Below are 23799 nucleotides of genomic sequence, written 5' to 3'. Positions count from 1 at the left end.
GACAGAATGACAGTGTCAGTCAAGTCCAGGACAGCAGCAAGTCAGGTTGTGGAAAGCTGATCGGCAGGTTCTCGACAATGGTCTGTCAAGAACGCAGCATCAGCAGTTTCCTGAGGATCACCTTGAAGGTGATGGCAGCAGCTGCAGTTTTCTGAGGATGTTTCCATCACATAATTTCAAAAGAACTTTGAAAATGTTTACATTTTAAAGAAGGAAATAGATATGTTTGGATAAAAGATTATCATTTTTGTAAGCATAGTACCGGGCCCTAGCAATGATGAGTTTTGACACATGTCAGGTGTGTATTTGTAGTCTCCAACGGTTTGTATGTTTGTCAGTTGTCTCCTTAGCAATTATAGTGTGATGTCTGTTATTAAGTATCAGTCCTTCGTCAGTGACATAGAAATAAAGTCGAAACAGGTTAGGACTTATTTTTTCACTTGTGCTGATGTTTGATAAAACAATTACGTGTTAATGTAATTACAATATTTTATATATATACTGTATATATATGTGTGTGTATAATATATATATATATATATATATATATATATATATATATATATATATATATATATATATATATATATATATATATATATATATATATATATATATATATATATATATATATATATATATATATATATTATATATATATATATATATATATATATATATATATATATATATATATATATATATATATATATATATATATATATATATATATATATATATATATATATATATATATATATGCATACGTGTGCGTGTTTGTGTCATTTTCAAATGGAATCCCGGACAAAGAAACTTAGGAGATGGAAAGCACCAAGTTATTATGGAATATCTGCATGTTTTGCGGGATTAGAATGAGGAAACGGATCAGATATATGTGTTAAGATAACATTGTGTATCAGAGTAGGGGATTTAAAATTCTTCTGATGGCTTTTGTTGATTACGGGAAGGCATTTGACAGCGTACACAGACCAATATTATGGCATCCCATGAAATATGTAAAGTTAATTGAAATGATCTATGTACGAAGTAGAGGCATAGTTGATGTCGAGGGGTCGTGTCAAATGAATTGCAGTAAAAAGCAGCGTGCTGTAAGGGAATGTTATTTCACCGTCATGGTATAGGGTCTTGGATTTAGTAAAACACTAAAAAAGGCAAATGAAACAGTGGGCAGGCGCTAAATAAGAGTTGGAAATCAAATAGACCGAAACTGGATACAAAAGTAAGATTACAAGTGAGTTTAGTACCATCTGTGTTACTATGCCAACATTATCATGGTATGACAGTGCAACTATATCCAATGGAATGAATAAATAATTAGCAGTTATCTGGAGCTTTGAGAAGAATATGAGGAGTCTGGTGGAAGGATATATTTAGAAATGATACAGTCAGTGAGGGAACGGAAGCTCCTTAAGTAGGTAATGAGGAAGTGGATGGAGATGGCACATTGCTCAACCGCTGGGGAATAGGAAGTGAGAAAGTCAGCTGGATTCTGTATTCACCAGAAGGGTGTCAAGACGCAGACCTACTTAGATGAGAACTGCGAGAAGGGAGGCTGGAGATGAGTGGAGATTTCCGGAAGGTAAAGCACAGTAGAGACGCGAATTGCGGAATTTCACTAGGGCCCTTTGCTTCATGCGGCGTTGATGATGACGACGTAGATGTTCCACGTAGACAGATGAAGCTCAAGATTTCAATCCAGATCGGTTTCTCTTTTCATTAAGACATCTTCCCCAGGGCAGACCCATAATAGAAGAAATTTTTATTAAATATCCTAGGGTTGCAGGATAAACGAACATTCAAATGTGAAAGTAAAAGAAACAAAGACGCTAGCATATGTCAAGAAAACCTCATTTGTGAGAGAAGTCAGTGCCATCAACGAATGTTGTTTCACCTGCGAAGACAAATCATTTGAAAGGTGAAAGAATTTACATATGACGGACGGTGGCAATTCCGGTGTACTTGTAATTATTAATCATAGTGATCATGCAGGAAAAATCAATAATCTTTTGAGTGGTGAAAATGCACTCAAAATCTCTTAGACTACGTGAATAGCAATTTCAGCACAAAAAAAAAAAAACTTTTTGTTAGAGGAACCTCCTTAGGGGTTGGTGCCTCGTCAGTGCGCTTCAGGCGTTACTAAAGGGCGTCCGCGGCATCCCTTCGGCCTCCAGCTGCACCCAGTTTTAAGCCTTTTACTTTACCTCCTCCGTTCCAGCTTCCTTTTTTCAGTCTTGCTGTCCAACCTCTCCAACTATTACTTCTTAGTGCAATTGAGCGGATCTCTCTTAATTCCACCCTTAGATCTTTGTACTTTGTCCCCTTTATTTTCTGGATCTCTTCAGCTTGCTGCCCAACCACTCCAGCTCCAACATTTCTCTAATTTCCAGCGCTAAATGGTCGAAAGTCCTCCCGTGGTGGCTTGACAGCCTATATGTATGTATGTACGTATGTACGTATGTATGTATGTATGTAATAAAATGAGATAAAGTCAACCAAGATGAAAAATGCATAAAATTGGTTTGTGGGGTCCTGCCAACCATCTCGTATTTGCAGTGTAATGAGAACACCCAAAATCAATTTTCCTGCTGGACCAATCATTATCTCTGTTGGCTTTGTTTCATACAATGAGTCAAAGTGTATTATTGATGTTTTGAACCCATTGTTTGGTAACAACTTTTATGCCAATGTAAAGAACAGTGTAGAATTAAAGTAATAAAAAGGTAATGCACATATTAAGAGTGATTCCAGGCATGCGAGTTCTGATACCGTATCATTATTCACCTTTTGAAGATACACAAGAACATTCAGCAGATGAATTCATTAATTAAGGAATGTAAATATTAGTTCAACGCAAGTATTACTCACAAAATTTGGTACGAACTTGTGAAATCCTTTTTCTCTAGTTTTAACCAATTAGTATATGGAATTTTTTTAATGTTTAGCAAAATCAATCCACGCAATGCAGTATGGATCAGGTATGTCGACGAAGTAGCATGTATTTGGCTGCGTAACATGTAAATACTTTCTTTAGTAAATAAAATAATTATGTGCCATCCAGTAAATTCACAGTGGAAATGGAAAATGTTTGTAGCCTTCCTTTTTTATTTTGATTAATACTTAGAAGTCATGAAGGATTTTAATTCAGTGTGCGGACTACACAGAACCTGCCAAAATATCTACCTACGGACACAATTATTTTGGCCACAACAATAAAGTAAAGGAATCGGTTTTCACCTCCATTTTTTTTAAAGCATTACTGACATGTAGCCCTGAATGTATCAGTGATGAAATAGATGCATTTCGAAATGCAAGCAAAAATTTTTAAAATACCAGAATATTTTATTGGGCAATGCAAAAAGATAGAAACTTATGACACGAAAAACCTGATTGTACTATGATATATACACAGTAATCATTTTAGATAGTCCCTTTCTGCGTAACAACTTTAGACTTATTGTGGCATTTCAGAACGAAAGTACAATGGGAAAAACACTTCTGTAGGGCTCTTGACAATACTGAAGGATATATATATATATATATATATATATATATATATATATATATATATATATATATATATATATATATATATATATATATATATATATATATATATATATATACATATGTGTGTGTGTATATATATATATATATATATATATATATATATATATATATATATATATATATATATATATATATATATATATATATATATATATATATATATATATAAATATGCAAATATAAATATATATATATATATATATATATGCACACATATATAGATATGTGTATGCATGTATGTATGTATGTATATTACGTTTTAGGCACGGGAATGGGCAGATTTAATAGGGAATTTACCTAGACTTTACATAGCCACTTAACCGTGACAAATCGTAATCAATAGAAACATCTAGGTAGGCTCTAACGCCTATATAACTATTAGAAAAGGTCGCCACTGAAAGCTCTTATTAATTACAAGGTTTTACTTTATTGCACAGTTATACAGTAGCATGGCAAATGAGAATAAAGCACTCATACAACTCTTGATAAAGTAAATCTATGATAAAAGTTAACAACAAATATAACTCTGCTCGGCTTCTAGAATAAGAATATTAATTATACAAAATTAAAGAACAACGAAGCTTGAGGGCTCAGGACACAATGGGATCCTTGGGACTTCAGTTACAGGGACATCTAGCTTGCAATATGGCAAGGTTAACAAGACTGCCACCTGCTGACAGATTTTCCACTAGGCAAGGTGGTTGTGAAGGAGGCAAGGTTAACAAGACTGCCCCCTGTTGACAGATTTTCCACTAGGCAAGGTGGTTGTGAAAGAGGCAAGGTTAACAAGACTGCACCCTGTTGACAGATTTTCCACTAGGCAAGGTAGTTGTGAAGGAGGCAAGGTTGACAAGACTGCCCCCTGTTGACAGATTTTCCACTAGGCAAGGTGGTTGTGAAGGAGGCAAGGTTAACAAGACTGCCTCCTGTTGACAGATTTTCCACTAGGCAAGGTGGTTGTGAAGGAGGCAAGGTTAACAAGACTGCCCCCTGTTGACAGATTTTCCACTAGGCAAGGTGGTTGTGAAGGAGGCAAGGTTAACAAGACTGCCTCCTGTTGACAGATTTTCCACCCGGCAAGGTGGTTATGAAGGAGGCAAGGTTACCGAGACAATAGATATCTGGAAATAGAATGATTCCAAGTAAAGCTTTGTGGAAATGTTATTCTCTCCATAGGAATTATATAAGCAAGTGTTGATTATTTCACGAACGTAATTCACACAGAGAAGCACTTGAACACTGGGTAATGGGATATCACAGGGAACTGACTGGGAGAGGAAAGAAGATGAAATGAAATGAGAGATTCAGTGGAAGAAACAGAGAACTGGTATACTCGAATGCTCGCTGATGTACCTGGGATTTGTCTTGCAATGTGCACTATTAGATGCTGGAGGCTCTACAATGTCTTCCTTCAGATCACACATGGCCATTTGTGGCTCAGGCTGTTTGTGGCCTTATGGGTTCCAGTTCACAGAAAAGGGGCCAGCATGTGGCACGGCTGGGAAAAAATCAGCAGGAGTTCCTCTTACTGAAACTGGGCAAAGGCTGAGAGCACATACAGGGGGTGACTTGCTTTTATAACTGCCGATTTCGCCTGAGGACAGACGCCACTTCTTCCCGCATTTTCACATCAGCTGATCGTCTGAAAGAACATTCGAGAAGCAATATATATATATATATATATATATATATATATATATATATATATATATATTTTATCACACCATGATTTATATACAATCATGAAGCTACAAATGTCGCTTAATATCGAAATTCACACTACCTCAGGATATCTCCGTTGGAGAATTGTCTCGAAGGGAATTTATATAAGTGATAAATGAATTGGAATCATCGGGACACGAACCGAGACACGAAAACATATTCAGCGACTCCAGTGGACATTAACCATTGAGCCATCAAGAGAGTACAAGTCATATACCGAGATGTTGTAGTGCTTTTACCCGTCGTGAGCGGGAAATGTACTAGCCTCGGCAATGACATTTCCCCGCTCACGACGGGTAAAAGCAGTACAACATCTCGGTATATGACTTATACCTCTCTGATGGCTCAATGGTTAACGCCCACTGGAGTCGCCGAATAGGTTTTCGTGTCTCGGGTTCGTGTCCCGATGATTCCAATTCATTTATCACTTATATAAATTCCCTTCGTGACAATTCTCCAACGGAGATATCCTGAGGTAGCGTGAATTTCGATATTAAGCGATTATTTGTAGCTTCATGATTGTATATAAATCCGGTGTGATAAAAATTTCATAATAAGAGCTGCGTGTTCCAAACGTACCAATGAACTGTCATGGCGGAGGTGGGTCATTGCCGAGGCTAGTACATTTCCCCGCTCACGACGGGTAAAAGCAGTACAACATCTCGGTATATGACTTACACCTCTCTTGATGGCTCAATGGTTAATGTCCACTGGAGTCGCTGAATAGGTTTTTGTGTCTCGGGTTCGTGTCCCGACGATTCCAATTCATTTATCACTTATATAAATTCCCCTTCGCGACAATTCTCCAACGGAGATATCCCGAGGTAGCGTGAATTTCGATATTAAGCGACATTTGTAGCTTCATGATTATTATATATATATATATATATATATATATATATATATATATATATATATATATATATATATTGATGATATTTCCCTGAGTTTATGATATTTTTACAGGCTGGCAACAGAAACTTTATTTTAATTGGCCTCAGTGTTCTGACTTACGTAAAGGGAAATCGTAAAAAAACAAAGAGAAAGGGGGAATTTAGGAGCTGAAGGCTCTACTTCATAAGGAAATGTTATGTAAACACTTGGGATAAATTAAAGAATTATATTTACAAAAGACGGCATTTGAAGGGAAAATGGATAAGTAAATTGAAAAGGAGCTTGCAATGCCTGAAAATCCTTCTACTGGAGTCTTGACTAAGGCAAGGCACAGTCCAAGATGAGTCCACTGCGAATAGGTCCTTCTGCAAGAGAGATTTACACATTACACGCCAGTAAAGGAACAATATAACACCGAACCTGACTCGAGTTTGCACTGAGGGTGCCATAGACTCGAGGAATGAATGACCCCTTTAAACTTGAACACAGGACATTGGAAATGGCCCTGGATAAACTGGCACAAGGATAAAAATGATATGCTGGTACTCCAAACTTTCTAAAGGGCAAACTGTCGTGACTGAAAGGTCTTTACTAGCGCTTTACCTTATGGGAAGTGGGTCTCTGGTGAAGAAGGACGAGGGACGATCACATGGATGGCGGTGCCCTTCGAGGATGACTGGAGTCTGTTGTTGGATGGGGGGAATGAATGGTCTCTCAGCAACTGTAAACTCGCCCGCGTGTATGGCTGTCCCCTCCTCTGTTACTGCATGGCTCCTGCTCACATGACTAACTGCCCACTGCTACTGCCGTCTTTCCCTTATAAGGCACGGGCTGGGTGTCGGTGCCATGTGCAAACGATGTGTCATTCGCCAGGTGGTCAGCGATTTGGTTGCCTCTTCCCCGGTCCTGTGAAGGTAAGACAATTCAGCAGCTTAATCTGCCTTTAGAGAGGTTGTTTTAAGCAGCTTAGGTGGGCTAAGCTGCTTAAGGGAGTGGCATTAAGTCTCCTCTCCTTGCCCTTTTTTATCCGTGTCATTTCAATATCTGTTCCAGGTAAAAAGAAGGACAGATCGAGATGTTGATAACCTTGCTCTGATTTCTAGGTCAAATATGATCGGCCATGCGGCGGCGACTTTATCCTCAATAAACAAAGGGTAAATTAGGTGGGGGAGTGGGAGGCGCTCTGTGCAGCGACTTTATCCTCAATAAACAAAGGGTAAATTAGGTGGGGAGTGGGAGGCGCTCTGTATAGCGATATATATATATATATATATATATATATATATTATATATATATATTATAAATATATATATATATATATATATATAGTATATATATGTATATATATATATATATATATATATATATATATATATATATATATATATATATATATATATATATATATATATATATATATATATATATATATATATTGTATATATATATATATGTATATATATATATATATATATATATATATATATATATATATATATATATATATATATATATATATATATATATATATATATTATGATTTTGTACCATTGACTTCTTTGATACTTACTTTTTCATAATGATTTTCTCACTTCTGCTTTCAATCTTCCTTCAAAATTCTGGATAAGGACACACAGCTGAGGTATGGTTTCCATATATTTCACTTTCTACAGTCCATTTCGCCTGTGTCGCAGGCTTTGTCAAGCAAGAACTAAGGCACAATAACATCCTCCATTCTGTTTATAGTTCCAAGAGGACGGCAGTTTGGGATTGGGGGGGTTGCCATTACTTTTATATATAATGCTTAGTTTTATGGGGCTGGTTAATTATTTACATTATATATATTTATATAGTATGTTAGGACATATTGTAACTACATTATTGTATTACTTTGACATTACTTCTGCTTCTTATATTGCTAATAAGATTATTAATTTCTTCATCTGTGGTGTTTGGGCGGTGCTTGTTTTGGCGATGACCATAATCCTGTCTCTTGTCCCTGGGGCGGTGAGGGGGTAGGGCCCTATCTCCTTCCATGTGGACGTTTAGCGTGGGCTTGTTTGTTGTTATACACACAGCTTCTGTTATTGTTGTCCCAATATGTATTGCATCTGTATTTTATTCTGAGTGTTGTCAGTCAGTTCTTGTAACGATGATTTCTTGTCGTGCTTGTCTGTGTAGTGTTGAAAGATGGTTCCCGTGTTTCTGTGTACAATTAATCTTCGTCTAAGTGTAGTTGATGTCTTACCAATGTAGCTTTCACTGGAAGGTCTGCATTCCTCCTCGGGGCAAATAAATTCATAAACCACATTGGTAGTCATCTCCTTCGGCGTGGGTCTACGGGTGCTGTTTTTATTACAAGGGATGCCAATAGGTTGGGTTTGCAATATACCCGTATACGTTGGTGTACTGTAGGGAGCGCATGGCTTGACTCCTTTCTTAATAATTTTTTTGATGATGTTGCTGTTGTTGCTGTATTCGTTGTTAAAATTAGTCTGTTAATATACTGTTATCTGTTGCCCTATCTCCTTGTTATGTTGTTCTGTTGTGTTGTTTTGTTGGCAGAAGCGGTCAAAAGACTTTCGTATTTCTGATTGTATCATTTTATCTTCAAATCCGTTGTTTGTGAGCAGCTGTTGTATTCTGTCCACCTCCGCGTGTGTCGCTTTCCACGTGGTGCAGTGGGTGAAGGCCCGACGCACATATGATCGGACTACTGACCGTTTATATGCCTCAAGGCATCTTCTTGTCCTTGTGTTTACTAATACGTCTAAGAATGGTAGTGTTTGGTCTACGTTGTGTTCTATGGTGAAATTCTGTATAGATGTCTTTCAGTGTCCGTATCTTGATCGTTGTTTATTGCGATGAAAATGTCGTCGATGCATCTTGCATAGATTTCAGGTTTTTCCACGTTACTGAATACGGTATCCTAGATCGAAATTGGCCACGTACGTGTTCGCCATAAGAACGCCTAGCGGGGGGGGGGGACCCATAGCTGCTCCTTCTACTTGGCAGAATAATTCTCCTTTGTGGGAATAAAATGGTGCTTCTTTTGTGCTTGCTCCGAGCATGCTCCTTGTGGTCTCTTCTTGGATTTGTGGTGGGTTGCTTGTAAACGGTACATGTGATTGAGGATTATGTTTATGGTGGTGTCTACTGGCACGTTAGTAAACAAGCTTTCGACGTCCATTGATGCGATTTCTTTGGTTGGGTTTTTAGTTTTCAAGATGTCTACGAATTCCGTTGCTGATCTTAGTAGGCATTTCATCGGTATGTACAGGGTGATTACGATGTTCAGAGTCTTAGCTATTTTGTAGGTGAGGGGATGTGATCTGGGATATGATTGGTGTTAGTGGGTTACCATATTTATGAGTTTTTACTTTGCCATAACAATATCCAGGGCTGAAGTCTCCCACGATGTTCGGTAAAATGTTCTTATGGCAATGTTTGTTGGCCTCTTTTGCTAGTCGTGCCATTTTCTTCTTTAATTGGTCTGTAGGGTCTTTGTTGATTTTAATGAATTTTGTTCTTTCGTTTAAAATTTTGTTCATCTTCTCCTCGTACTCTTGTATGTACATTACCACGTATACTGCTCTTCTGTCACCTTTGCATATATACATATATATATATATATATATATATATATATATATATATATATATATATATATATATATATATATATATATATATATATATATATATATATATATATATATGTGTGTGTGTGTGTGTGTGTGTGTGTGTTTGTATATATATATATATATATATATATATATATATATATATATATATATATATATATATATATATATATATATGTATATTACTCGTATTAGGCTTCAATATGGCGATATGGTTTACATTCCAAATTCTTTAATTTACAAAATATAAGCTTTCGGAGACGTACAGTCATCTTCTTTAGGTACTGATACAATGAAGAGGTCACAGCTGTACTTGGGGTATATATGTAAGCGCTCCACCCAACATATGTTGTTTTCTAATTCTAATCCCTAGGGTAGCCTTCCGGTTGATTTCCGTGGCCGTACGACCATGGAGATCAAGAAGACTGGAGAGAAGGCCAGGAGATCCACGGGGAAGCCACCCCAGAGATTAGAATTAGAAAACAACAGATGTTGGGTGGAGCACTTATATATATATACCCCAAGTGTAGCTGTTATCTCATCAGTGTATCGCTACACACACATATACAGTTTATATGTGTTTATATATATATATATATATATATATATATATATATATATATATATATATATATATATATATAATCGACTTCCTTTTGGATAGTTATGCTGGTATTCCATATTCCATTTAAAACTCGTTTTATGTTTTACAAAATGATAGTTTTAAGTAACTGCTTAATAGGAACAAATTTTGTTCATAAGCCTAAGCGACGATCTACCCGTACTAAGGGGGGTTAGTGCCATCAGTGCACCTCACGTGGTACACTGTCGACAACACTAAAGGGTGTTTACAAATTCCCTTAGACCCCTAGTTCCACCCACTTTTTGGCCATTAATTTTACCTCCATTTCTTGTCCCTTTCTTCAGCCTTGCTGTCCAACCTTTCTAACTGTTACTTCTCTGTTCAACGGTTGGGTGTTGTGCCAGTTCCTTCCGCCTGTGTTCAGCAGTGAATGGGCGAAAGTGGCCCAGTGCTTGGCTTGAAGCCTCAGTTTCGTGAAATCAAGAAACCTAAAGTGACAGAGATAAGAGACATTGAAAATGTTATTGTTTTCGTTTTATGGTCGGTCCGTAACAGAAAAATAACTTCTGATAAGCATCAAACGAATGTGTCGACCCTGTTGCATTGCAGCGCCAAAATGGCAACCAAGTTTTGATGATATCATCGCTCACTGCATTGTGGTCGAATGTTTCATTGGGAAGTCATTCATTCATTCATGCATTCATTCGAGCATTACAGTACTTCCGTCATGGCAATTGATTCTGTTCTTGGCCATTTGGGTCATTTGAAAAACGTTTTCATACATATGGATTCTCATGTTAGAATGACAACAGTACGGCGACCTTATTTTTTATTACTCACCTTATCTTTTATTACTCAATATTTTGTTCATTTATAAAAACTCCTTTGTTTGTTAGTCAAGCTGATTATATAACGACGTTTTTCTTTATGAAAAAATTATTCGTCATGGAACTGATTTCGGTTTTTGTTTTCAGAAGAATAAGCGTTCTGGATACGTGTGTTCTTTTTCTGTTTGAATGTAAATATAGTCTTATAGACGATCGTGAAAGTTGTCACAGTGACATTTTGAATCGGGTCTCTTGAGGTGCATGTAGCTGTCCGGCAGCCCTTCCTGGTGGCTTGTTTCTCTATCTCTTATTCTAGGTTATTTTTCGCCTAGCATCTACTGTAGCATCAAAGTTTTTTCGAGTTTATTTCTCATGCTACTGTAATTAGTTATAATAGATTTAAATTATTATTATTATTATTATTATTATTATTATTATTATTATTATTATTATTATTATTATTATTAACAGTGGTTGGCGTTATTATCGTAATTTAATTTTTAAGGATTGTACTGTTGTTTTAATTTGTCATCCTTTTCGTTTGACATTTAGCCTAATGATGGTTTGATAGTGAAATGTGCTTTGGGATTCCCGCAGACATTGTTGAAGGTTAGTTTTCTTATGACACGGACGCTTTGATTCGTTGTGTTGGGTATTGTCAAGAATACCTTTGGCCTGTGGCTATGATCTTCATGACATTTCCTGTACGGTAAGCGTTCATTTCTGGTTTTCTGTATAGGGGCTGTTTCATAATATTTTCTATTATTTATAAGTTATTCTCTCTTATACATTAGTTTTTTTGGAAGGTACTCGAAAAGTGATTCTTGTTGTCGACTTATATCAATGATTTATAGAAAAGTAACTTCGTGCCAGGCTTTCTCTCTCTCTCTCTCTCTCTCTCTCTCTCTCTCTCTCTAGCTCGTTGCACGTGAAAAGCTTTTTATTTGTTCTTCATTCAATTCAACAATTCAGTGATTATTATGGTATTTGCATTATTTATCATAGAATAGATTTTTCTATAAACAATATGACTTTATATATGTGATCGTGTATTAATCCTTTAATTTTTTCATTAACAATGATTCCATCCCCTATAATGCTTTCAGACTGATTACTTCAGGGATGCACAATCACTGTAGAAGGTGTCGTAAATAAATAACTCGGCATCATTGGATAACTTCAGTGAGTTGAAAAATAATCATAACTTTTGGAACATATCTAGCGATTCGATTACATATAGAAAGTAATTTCAGTGACAACGATCATTGCATCTATGCGGTGAAAAGATCAGTACAACTTTTATTGTAAAACTTCCCATTTTTATCAGGATTAATGCAGTGGAAGTGTGTTCATTGAAAAAGATCATCGCTCAGCCTCCCTACGGTGCAAAAGACCAACTCAGTTTTGTCAGAAAAAATACCCGAATTCTTAAAGTATTCTTAGAGTCTCCTCGATGAAAGAGAAATTGTTTTATAAATTATGAAGGTGAACTAGATAAGACACGATCAGAAAACATGTGAGCTTATTCAAAGGAGACAAAGAAATTGGGAGAAAGGGCACAGAAGAAAATAATCATGATGACGGCGGTAATCTGAACACATTATGCGGTGCAGTTCTAAACTCCCGTGATGGGATGGGATGGCATGGGATGGGATGGGAGGCCCAGACACCTACCACAGGGCAGGGGCGGATGTGTGGCGGTGGTTGTCGGGGGCAATAGAGGTAGTTTGTTGGTCGGAGGATAAATCTCTTGGGTTTCTTTCTACTCTCCCTTCCCTTCCCTTCCCCTTCCCCTTCCCCCTTTCCTCTCGTACCACGTCCTCCTCCGCCACCTCCCTCCCTCGCCTTCCCCCTCCCTAGTCCTGTGCCTAAGGATCCCCACTCATTCTCACCGCTGTCGTGGTGATGGCGGCGTCCGTAGTGCCATTCGATCTCGACTCTTGGCCTTCAGAGGAGCGCCTCCGGTGTCTGTCAGTCTACTGTAGAGCACTGCGCCTCCCCACCTCGTTATACTGCACCTAACACGGCTGCCTTTTCATTTGCTCTCTTTCAACGAGTGAATCTAACCGTGTGAACTCATTTAAAGTTTAAAAGAAAACTGACATATATAATAGAAATCTAATAATAAAAAAAGCTGAGCACCTTGAAAGTTCACGTGGAGAGAAACTGCTCATGCATGATAGAATGAAACAAATATTTTAAGGTTCTCCGATGTTACCAATTCAACGATGCGTCGTCCATTTCTTCTACGCACAAACATTGGAAATTGTTTGAGCGTAATAAGGTCTTCGTGCATGCTTTCCCCGCGTATATGTTTCTTGTAGGCTGAAAGAAACATTCTTGCCTTATTAAAAAAAAAAAGGACAGTTCTCATATAAACGCGAAGTGAGTAAAGGTAAACCCGAATTGAATATTTGTGTAACCAATCGATATTCGAAAATGAGTTAAGAAAAAACTTCATCTTTTTCCCGATACTTTATACTTGGTGATTATTGTGTGTCTGCCCGACCCCGCTGCCTCCGCCAATTCTGGTGTGTTTGTTTGTTTGTCCAGAAGCCATAAACACCTCTTGGACCCATTAAACGCTGAAGGATTTACAAGATGAAAAACACTAGCGTTGCCGCTAATTGCATTAAATTGAGCAGATAAGAAAGATAAATGGAACAATTAAATGAGGGGAGGAAATCCACCGTTTGATCGTAAGTTTCGCTGGTGTTTTATGGTGGCTGATTGTTGCTTATTTTCTCATCAGTAAATTTGTTGGGATTCATCTTGTGGGAGGAGGAAAAATAACCCAAAGCCTCCGGAGACTTTTGCCGTGTAGCGAGCGGCAGCTTTACACAAACAGGTTTACACAAGAAAATCTAGTGTGATTCCAGCGACATTTTCTCAACATTTCACGTGTAAGTTTTTGTGCTTCCTCACCACTGACTCAGCTGAGACAAAAACTCTCTATCTTTCACAAAGACCTCTATAGGCTTCTTGCCGCCTCCTCCTCCTCCTCTTCCTCCTACACATATAATGTCCGTGAGTGTGGTCCCTGGCGGAAGGAATTTTCATTGGGAAAGTGCCAGCAAGCCGGCCCTCAGCAGGTGCCATCGCCTGCCTCCATTGTCCCTTCCTCATATCCCCCACCACCACCACCTCCACCACCGTCACCACCACCACCACCACCATCACCGCCCACGGAGGAGACACTTTTCGGGCGAGCCCCCGACCTTGTCCTGGCCCTGGAGGTCGAGCGAAACGGGCACGACGACCACCTTATCCATTGCCTCGTCCTGGCACGCTGGAGAGAGCTTCAGTCTGCAGACAGCGGAGTCCTTCGAAGTATTGAGAGGAGGAAGCAAAAGTGTTTCTTCCTCCCCTTCGTCCATCTCGTCCTCTACTTTTCCTTACTTAACCTCTCGCCTAAGTGCCAACAAGGGACTCGGCTTAAAGGCACCGGCCCTTTTTTTAAGCCGAGACACATACGGTAGGAAGATGTCGTCGCCTGCGGGTGGCACGCGAAGCGCTTCTTTGGAGGCCACCGGCAGCAATAACACCACCTCCACGGCAGCAGCCAGAGAGGTCAAGCAGTACCTCAACAGGACGTTGTTTCCGAGGCCGTCCTCGACCCTACATGGTTACGCTTCCCTTTACCACAGGTTAAAGAAGCTGCCGTCTTCTCATAGGAAGGCCCGCCAGAGGGGCAAAACGACACAGCCTACGGAGTCTAGCGGGAGTTCGAAGACCCCAAGCGTCATTTCAGGGAGGCACCTCGATGACAGCACTGAACCCTCGACAGAAAGTGAGTTGGAGGATCTAGAAGACCAACTGGACACACCCCTCCGATGTCCGCCGAGGGTGGAAATCCATATCTACGTCCCCACTGGAGCAGCATTAACCTCCTCTGGGGCCCATTGCGATGACGACGCCCAGCCGTCTCACTTTGCACCTCCATAATATGAAAGGTTTCATTTCTATACGTAGCAGTTTCGCATAGGGTACTCGGTGTGAGAATAGAATCAATTGCCACATTTGTTAATAGTCATGTGTTGACGTTTATCTAGAATTTTCTATTCAATAATCCTTAGGAATTTCCTGAAGTTTCAGTAGAGTTGTGTTTGATAGATACTGTACTGTACTGTACTGTATATGTAATGATAAATGCAATGTGTTATTGTAATGTCGTTATTGTTTGATATATGATCTGTATTACTGTACAGTCTAAAGCCATTGGGGCAATGTAGCAAGGCGTGAGTGTTTCTCATTTTCTGCTTTATGTGAGTTTTTTGTATCCAGTTGTGCTCATCTCTTGAAAGCCCTGTTTTTTAAAGCCAACATGTTTGTTTTTAGGGATGGCTGAATTTCTTCCAGTATTTCAAGTGTCGTAATTAATGGTTGTTATTTTAATCATCCTCTCTCACACCTTCTATTCTCAAAATGACTGAATTGTGTAACATACATATAGTCAATACGCCTTCTAAGTTGAACGTTTGAGGCTTTTAATGTATTGTAAACTTTTCGTGGTTTAATGAGCGAACCAAAGTGTTTGTTTATTTTGTGAATGTTTTCTGATCTCTACTAGATTAAAGAACGTTTGTCGGTTGAAGTCATTCAAACCAGTTTCAGTTATTTTCTCATATGACACCAAGGTACATTGATAGCATTCTGGATTGACGTTGAGATTTGGATTTTCCCTTCTTCATAACAGCAGACCCAGGTAACATAGGGCTGAAATGAGGCTGCCTGGCTTCGGGGGCACACAGTTCAGATTTCCGGTCGGCTTCACTAATCTTTCTACGTAATGTGATGTAGATATCAGTCATGAAGGACCACTGGCTGCGGTAAGTAAGGACTGAATTGTTTGCTAATAATGATGGGAAGAAGGTCATCTTTTCATTATGCAGGTTGCGATATAATAATTTACTGATTTTGAAATTGTAATTAGTTTTCCATAATGAGAGAGAGAGAGAGAGAAAGAGAGAGAGAGAGAGAGAAAGAGAGAGAGAGAGAGTCTGTCCATGAATCCTGATAAAAACATTAAGATAATATCGAGAAAAAAATAAATAGTTTTGTTTTCCATGCAAATTCTACTAGATTTCTCTTTGATGTTTAATTGTTTTATGTTATATATATGTATGTATATATATATATATATATATATATATATATATATATATATATATATATATATATATATATATATATATATATATATATATATATATATATATATATATATTTGTCATTTGTCATTAATAAAGTGTGACTGTTTTATACTCACATACATAAAGCCGTAAATATACTTCGAATTCACTTTATCTTGGGAATAACTTACGCTCAAAGGGAATGGTAATTAATAATTACATCTGGCACGTCCAGGAGCCCAGATCCGAATTCTTACAGGGCAGAATCAGTCTGCTTTTATAAACGCGCAGATAAAGACAAATTATAATTTCTGAAAAATCTAAGATTGAGAGTGGTTTTTTATATAAAGAGCATCTTCGTGTCTTATTTGCATGCTTTTTTAATAAAAGGGATGAGCGTGTTTTTTGTGATTGTGTAAATAATCTCGGCGTTTGGTTTAGGTGTACATATCAGTCATAATTCCGTAGGTATACGTTATTCTCAGGGTATGGTGAATTCGATAGTAAATAAAAAACCATGGATTTAGATAGATAGATAAATAAATTATATATATATATATATACATACATACATATATATATATGTATATGTATTATGTATATATGTATACACACACGCACACGCACACATATATATATATATTATATATATATATATATATATATATATATATATATATATATATATATATATATATATATATATATATATATAAGAATCCATTGTCACATTTATACCAGAAATATAAGTATGTATATGTAATGACCACAATGACCTCTCAATTTCTTGATTTCTTTTCATCATACTTTATGAATGAGTTTGTCTGTACAAAGCCTAAGATCTAAAGAAGAAACTTTGACGCCCATTGGCAGGATTCGTACCCTCATTTGTATCCTAGACTGCAATGACAAGCGTATTCATAAAGTGTGGATAAATCGAGAAGTTAAGAGATCATTACATATATATATATATGTATATATATATATATATATATATATATATATATATATATATATATATATACATGTATATATAAATATATATATACATGTATATATAAATATATATATATATATATATATATATATATATATATATATATATATATATATATATATATATATATATATATATATATATATATATATATATATATATATACATACATATATATATATATATATATATATATATATATATATATATATATATATATATATATATATATATATATATATATATATACATACATATATATATATATATATATATGTGTGTGCTAATATGTGTGTGTGTATATTATATATACATACATACATACATATATATATATATATATATGTATTTATATATGTGTGTGTATATAATTGAATCACGAAAATATGGGACATGATGAATATGTAAATAAAGAAAAAATCCACGAAGGAAAGAGAAACAATGGAGTGCTGCAAGGCTTTTCGACTTATAGTCCTTTACTTAGCAGACTGAAGAAATATAAAAATAAATTTACAAAGAAAGCTCGTATAAATGACAGGCGGGGATTACAAAGGAAAATATATGTACCTGGAATCCACCACAGTTGAAGAATTAGCAGAACTGCCAAAACAGGATTAAATATTTAAGAGGTTTTACAAAGGATGAGGCTCAATCGTTCAGAAGCAGCGACAGGATAATTAAAAGATTATATAAGGAAGGTGACTGACCACCAAATGTGCAACTCAATAATTCTCTTTTTTTTTTTTGGTAAACAATAACAATTTTTGCAAGGTGACGGGGACAAGAGCTTGGTAATATATTTCGAAATTTTGTATGGTATTGAGCCAACAGTACTGATAATAGGCCGCATAGGATTATCGAAATTTTTCATGACTTGATCAAGGGGATTTCTTGTTAGTTTTTTGTAGGTCTTGTCATCATCCAGTAGGGCTTGCATACGTAATATGTAGTCAGCCTTATCTAAAATTACAATGCTATTCGACTTATCAGCTTTTGTGATGTGGATTGTATTGTCTTTTTTAAGATCGGTCAAACTTTTCTTATATCAAGCAGGGAAATTACTTTCATGTCTAACATTGGCAACTCCATAAACAATACCTTTAATTTTGTCAATATGATTTTGAGAAAGATCACAATATTTTTCAAATATACATAGGGACGACGCAATCGTTAAAGCAGAGGGTCTTTTCGGTATTTTTGAAAAATATTGTGATCTTCCCCAAAATCATGTTGACATATATATTTAAAGATATTGTTTATGGAACTGCCAATGTTAGACATGAAAGTAAGTTCCCTGCTCGCTATAAGAAAAGTTTGACCGATCTTAAAAAAGACAATATAATCCACACCACAAAAGCTGGTAAGTCGAATAGTATTGTAATTTTAGATAAAGCTGACTACTACATATCACGTATGCAAGCCCTACTGGATGATGATACGACCTACAAAAAACTAACAAAAAATCCCCTTGATCAAGTCATAAAAAATTTCAATAGCACAGTGAAAAAAAAATCCTTAAAGATAAAGAAGAACTAATAGGTCAGTTGTCGGAAAAATTTCCCTCGTTACCTTACTTGTACGGATTAGTAAAAACGCACAAAGAAAATAATCCTATGCGGCCTATTATTAGTACTGTTGGCTCAATATCATATAAACTTTCGAAATATATTACCAAGCTTTGTCCCCGTTACTTGGAACTATCTCCGATTCTCACATATATAATTGTCTTATTTAGTTGATAAATTAAACAAAATCACTTTTTGCCCCACTGATAGATTCGTTAGTTTTGATGTTTGTTCTCTTTTTACTAAAGTCCCCATAGATTCTATTTTAGAGTATCTTAGTAATGAACTAATCCATCATGAATTACCTCTACCTGTAAGTCATTATTTCACTCATTAGGTTGTGCATTTGTGATTGTAATTTTATATTCAATGGTGAATTTTACCAACAAATATTTGGTATGGCAATGGGCAACCCTTTATCCCCACTCCTCTCAAACTTGTACATGGCATTCTTTGAAGAACGATATTTACCTAATATTATTTATCCTCCTCTAAAGTGGTATAGATATGTTGACGATATTTTAGCTGTTTTGCCTGCTGCTGATATTGATGGTATTATTTACGCTCTAATTTGAATAACCAGGTACCATCCATTAAGTTTACTTTAGAATTAGTAAAAGACAATTGCCTCCCTTTCTTAGATGTTTTAATACACAGAGAACCATTTCAATACAAATTCAGTATTTATAGGAAACCAACCAACAATTTAACTTATGTCCATTTTTAGTCAGGCCAACACCTTAATAACAAAATATACATTTTTTCTTCAATGTTTTTACAAGCTTTGTGCATTGTCATTCCCCACTATTTGAATCAAGAAATCGAATACATAAGAACAGTATGGACAGATTTATGTTATCCTTCACATATACTAGATATTTGCTATAATAAAGCCCACAAAAACTTTTATAGTGAAGGTAACATGGAGAAAGAATCCCCAAAGAACATTCTTAGCTTGCCTTATTTTAGTGGTTTTGAAAACATAAAATCAGTGTTTTCCTATAATAACACACTAAAAGGAATGTTAATAAAAAATAGCCCCAAAGAAAACAGCAATGTAATATATAAAATTCCATGTTTCGACTACTCCCTCTTTTTGTATTGGCCAGTCTAGCAAGGATTTAGATGTACGTATCAAACAACATAAGTATTCTGTCAAAACTGGGTAAGCATCCAGTGCTATATTCATTCATTCAAGTGAGAACTCTCACAGGATAAATTGGACTGAAAGTTCAGTGATTGCCAGATCGGAAGATTTCTCTTCACGAAATCTTTTAGAATCCATTATTATACAGCTTAGTTCCAGTTGTAATTTTAACCTTAGCCCTGGCATGTATTATTTGGACTCCTGTATTAGGAAAATGTTCAAGAATGACCTAAAAGATAAAAACACTGACTTAATTACAAATTACAGTAATTACTTTATATATATTTTCTGTGTATTCATATGTTTATTATAATTTATTTTTATTTTTTTGTAAAATTGGTCACCTTGCAAAAATTATTATTGTTTACCAAAAACAAGAGAAGTATTGAGTTGTACATTTATAACATTTTTTGATGGTCATTCACCTACCTTGTATAATCTTTTAATTGTCCTGTTGCTGCTTCTGAACAGTTGAGCCTAATCCTTTGTAAAATCTCTTAAAAATTCAATCCTGTTTTGGCAGTTCTGCAAATTCTTCAGTTGTGTTGGATCCTAGGTACATATTTTTTCCTTTGTAATCCCCATCTGTCATTCATACAAGCTTTCATTGTAAATTTATTTTCATATTTCTTCAGTCTGCTAAGTAAAGGTCTATAAGTCGAAAGGCCTTGCAGCACTCCATTGTTTCTCTTTCCTTCGTGGATTTTGTCTTTATTTATAAGTATATGTATACATTACCAATACCAGTAATACGGACATACTACTTTTTCTGCACGTTTGCTAGAAAATTGATGTCACACACACACATATTATATATATGTCTGTGTGTATACATACATATTTTTGTGTGGGACATCAATTTTCTTACAAACGTGCAGAAAAAGTAGTATGTCCGTACTACTGGTATAAAAACTGACCTTTATTTCTAGAATATTAGTTTTTTTTCCTGATGTAATTTTCCGTTCCAGTAATTGATCGTATTGTTGCATAGGAATCGTAAATTCACAGAAATGCATTCTTACTCACAACTTCAGCATTTTTCGCTCTAGTCAGTAATTTCGTTAAACTGCGTATTTTCATAATGCAGCTCTTAGATCAAGTCTAGAAACTTACTTATTGCTTTCCATGTTTGTGCTTTCTTTAGTAAAACAAATGTTGCCAACAACCACTGGCACCGTTGTGTCCATCAGGCAAATAAGAAAATTTGTTATGCTTGCGAGAAGAGCTTTCGTCTGGCATTGTGGCTACCTATAATATACTTCATAAGTCGTCCCCATTGTGATCATTTATTTATGGGCATTGTTCCTCTCGGGGTCCCATTTATCAGTGAAGCTTAGTGAGCGGTGGTGCCTAGGCGGCTTTCTGAGATTGATATGGAAATAGGGTTCGCATACTGAATCTTGAATAATGTGTGGCAGCGTTACCCAAAATAGATGAGGTGCCGTATGTCAGAGGGGTCTATGTGCCAAAACAGTTTTGAAATATTAAGCTTTAAAGTTTTCCATTTGTACCGGAACCAGTGTATATCATGCGACTTCGGACCATAAGTTTTGGGGATTGAGGGTGATTTTCGCTTGAAACTTGTTCCCACGTGAAATCTACTTGTCTTTTCTATATCTTCCCGCCACCAACTCAATATCGCCATGTTTGAGGGTTAGTCCCCTATGACATGCGACGCCAGAGGTTCTTCCTAAAATTACAAATGCTACCGATAATGTTAACGCGATTATGTGTATTTTTTGTTCTTTGCTCTTCACGGTGATCCTTGTTGAAATTCTTATTAACAATGATGGACACCACTGCTATATGGTGATTCAAGACGCATTGAGAAAACTATGTCCTGAGATCTCTTGCCCTCTCTCGTCATCAGGCTACACTATTTACAGACAATGTTTCCTTATGTTACAGTCCATCACTCCAAGTCAGAACTTGGCATCTCCCCCCCCCCTCCCCCCACCTTTCTCTCTCTCTCTCGTAGCTTGTTGGTAGCTAGTTTAGCTCACAAGGCGAATCTCTTAGCGGAAGAGAGAAATGAACGGGCCTGTTTCCTTAAATCCAGTATGCCAATGGTAACCCGACCAATGAATTATGTACCTGGTTGTTAGTCGACTTGTGGGTTGCAGCTGGGGTGGACAGAGAGAATGAGAGGAGAAGAGAGAAAAACCAGTAGAAGTGCGTGTTCATTAAACCCATGAAAATGAATGGGAGAGCTTCCAGGTAATCCTCACCCTATAATATATTCTCTCTCTCTCTCTCTCTCTCTCTCTCTCTCTCTCTCTCTCTCTCTCTCTCATTAGATTAAGGCGGCGTAATTATTTGATTTCTTTACGTGGAGAAAATGCAATTGACCTTAGGAGGAATATCTTCAATATTTTGTTCGTTTTTCTTCCTTCCATGAGAAACGATTACTTTAATTGCTTCAGTTTCATATGCTGAATTCATACCGCTTTTTGGTTCAAGACTTTGTCAGTAAACTTTCTTACTTATTGGGTTATTAAGAGATAGATAGAATAGTCATGCAATGTATTGCCGGGACGTGACCTAAGATATGCGAAGAATCTGGTTTTGTGTACGTATGTCTGTATGTACTTGTGTAGTATGTGTGTACGGGAGAAAGAGAAAGCGCCGATCCGTGTGCCCCGTGAAACCGGTCGTTGATTCACCAACAAGGGACCTTTCTCAACATGGCTGGCGTCTCTTTCATCTTCATCCCGAATAATTTAATGACTCTATCCTCCATAAGGGTGGGCGAATCCTTTCCTCCCTTCAAACCTCGAGGAAGGAAGAGATTGGTGGAGGATGGTGGTGGTTGCCTGCCGGAGAGTGGTAGTTTGGGCGTCTCGGGGGAGTTTCGTCTTCGGAGATCTTAATCAACCTACCCGCTTTTGATAGTGTCGGGCCCAATTAAATAATGATGAATGACCGCTAATACACGCATGGTCCAAATAATAATGATAGAAGATAACTAAAACGCTTAACGAAACAGAACCCCTCCTATGATAGTGTAGAATTGCTTGTAACTGGTCTTAATAACCAATTTTAAAATTTTATTACTAATCCTTTGAAGTGCGACGTGTCTAACGCTACAGCCTCTTTTGACGTTTGTGTTTGTGTTTATGGGTTTTTACACACATTCATAAGTGTTTGATCATTCAGACACGTGTCCAGGCATACAATAAAATTCTCTCCTATTTTCTGTTCCTTCAGCATCGCACGTTTTCCATACACTCACACGGACACAGGCACACAGATACGTATATGTATATATATATATATATATATATATATATATATATATATATATATATATATATATATATAATATATATATATAATATATATTGTATATATAATATATATTATATATATATATATATATATATATATATATATATATATATATATATATATATATATATATATATATATATATATATATATATATAGAGAGAGAGAGAGAGAGAGAGAGAGAGAGAGAGAGATGTATTTATTTATATGAATAATTGTGATAATCACAATGCCCTCTTAACTTCACGTTTTCTTCACATTTTGGATACTTCCTGTTCTTTCTTTCTTTCTTTATTTCTTTAAATCTTCGGCTGAAAATCCTGATGTACAGAGTCAACAGACTATACAGTAAACCTAAGAGATCTCTGTTTGGGAGTCAGCCTGCAGAGAGCGGCGAGTTATAGGAAAGGTG

General features: G+C 36.4%; 2 protein-coding genes across 2 annotated transcripts in view; both read left to right on the top strand.

The window, feature by feature from the left end:
* LOC136847477 (von Willebrand factor A domain-containing protein 8-like) overlaps nucleotides 1–23799 on the top strand; it is a 608720-nt gene that overhangs the window by 180419 nt on the left and 404502 nt on the right. The gene's annotated exons all lie outside the window — the stretch shown is intronic.
* LOC136847038 (zinc finger protein jing-like) lies at nucleotides 12372–16228 on the top strand. The gene has a single exon (XM_067118270.1). It carries the CDS (start codon nucleotides 14280–14282, stop codon nucleotides 15201–15203), a length of 924 nt encoding a protein of 307 aa, XP_066974371.1. The 5' UTR covers nucleotides 12372–14279; the 3' UTR covers nucleotides 15204–16228.

Source organism: Macrobrachium rosenbergii, chromosome 16, assembly GCF_040412425.1.
Source record: "Macrobrachium rosenbergii isolate ZJJX-2024 chromosome 16, ASM4041242v1, whole genome shotgun sequence".
Lineage (NCBI taxonomy): Eukaryota > Metazoa > Arthropoda > Malacostraca > Decapoda > Palaemonidae > Macrobrachium > Macrobrachium rosenbergii.
Note: the sequence above shows the minus strand (reverse complement) of the source record. Positions and strands in the feature narration are given on the sequence as shown.

What these genes read in the sequence shown, in the direction of transcription:
- LOC136847038 (XM_067118270.1), top strand. Translation starts at nt 14,280, where the DNA reads ATGTCCGTGAGTGTGGTCCCTGGCGGAAGGAATTTTCATTGGGAAAGT.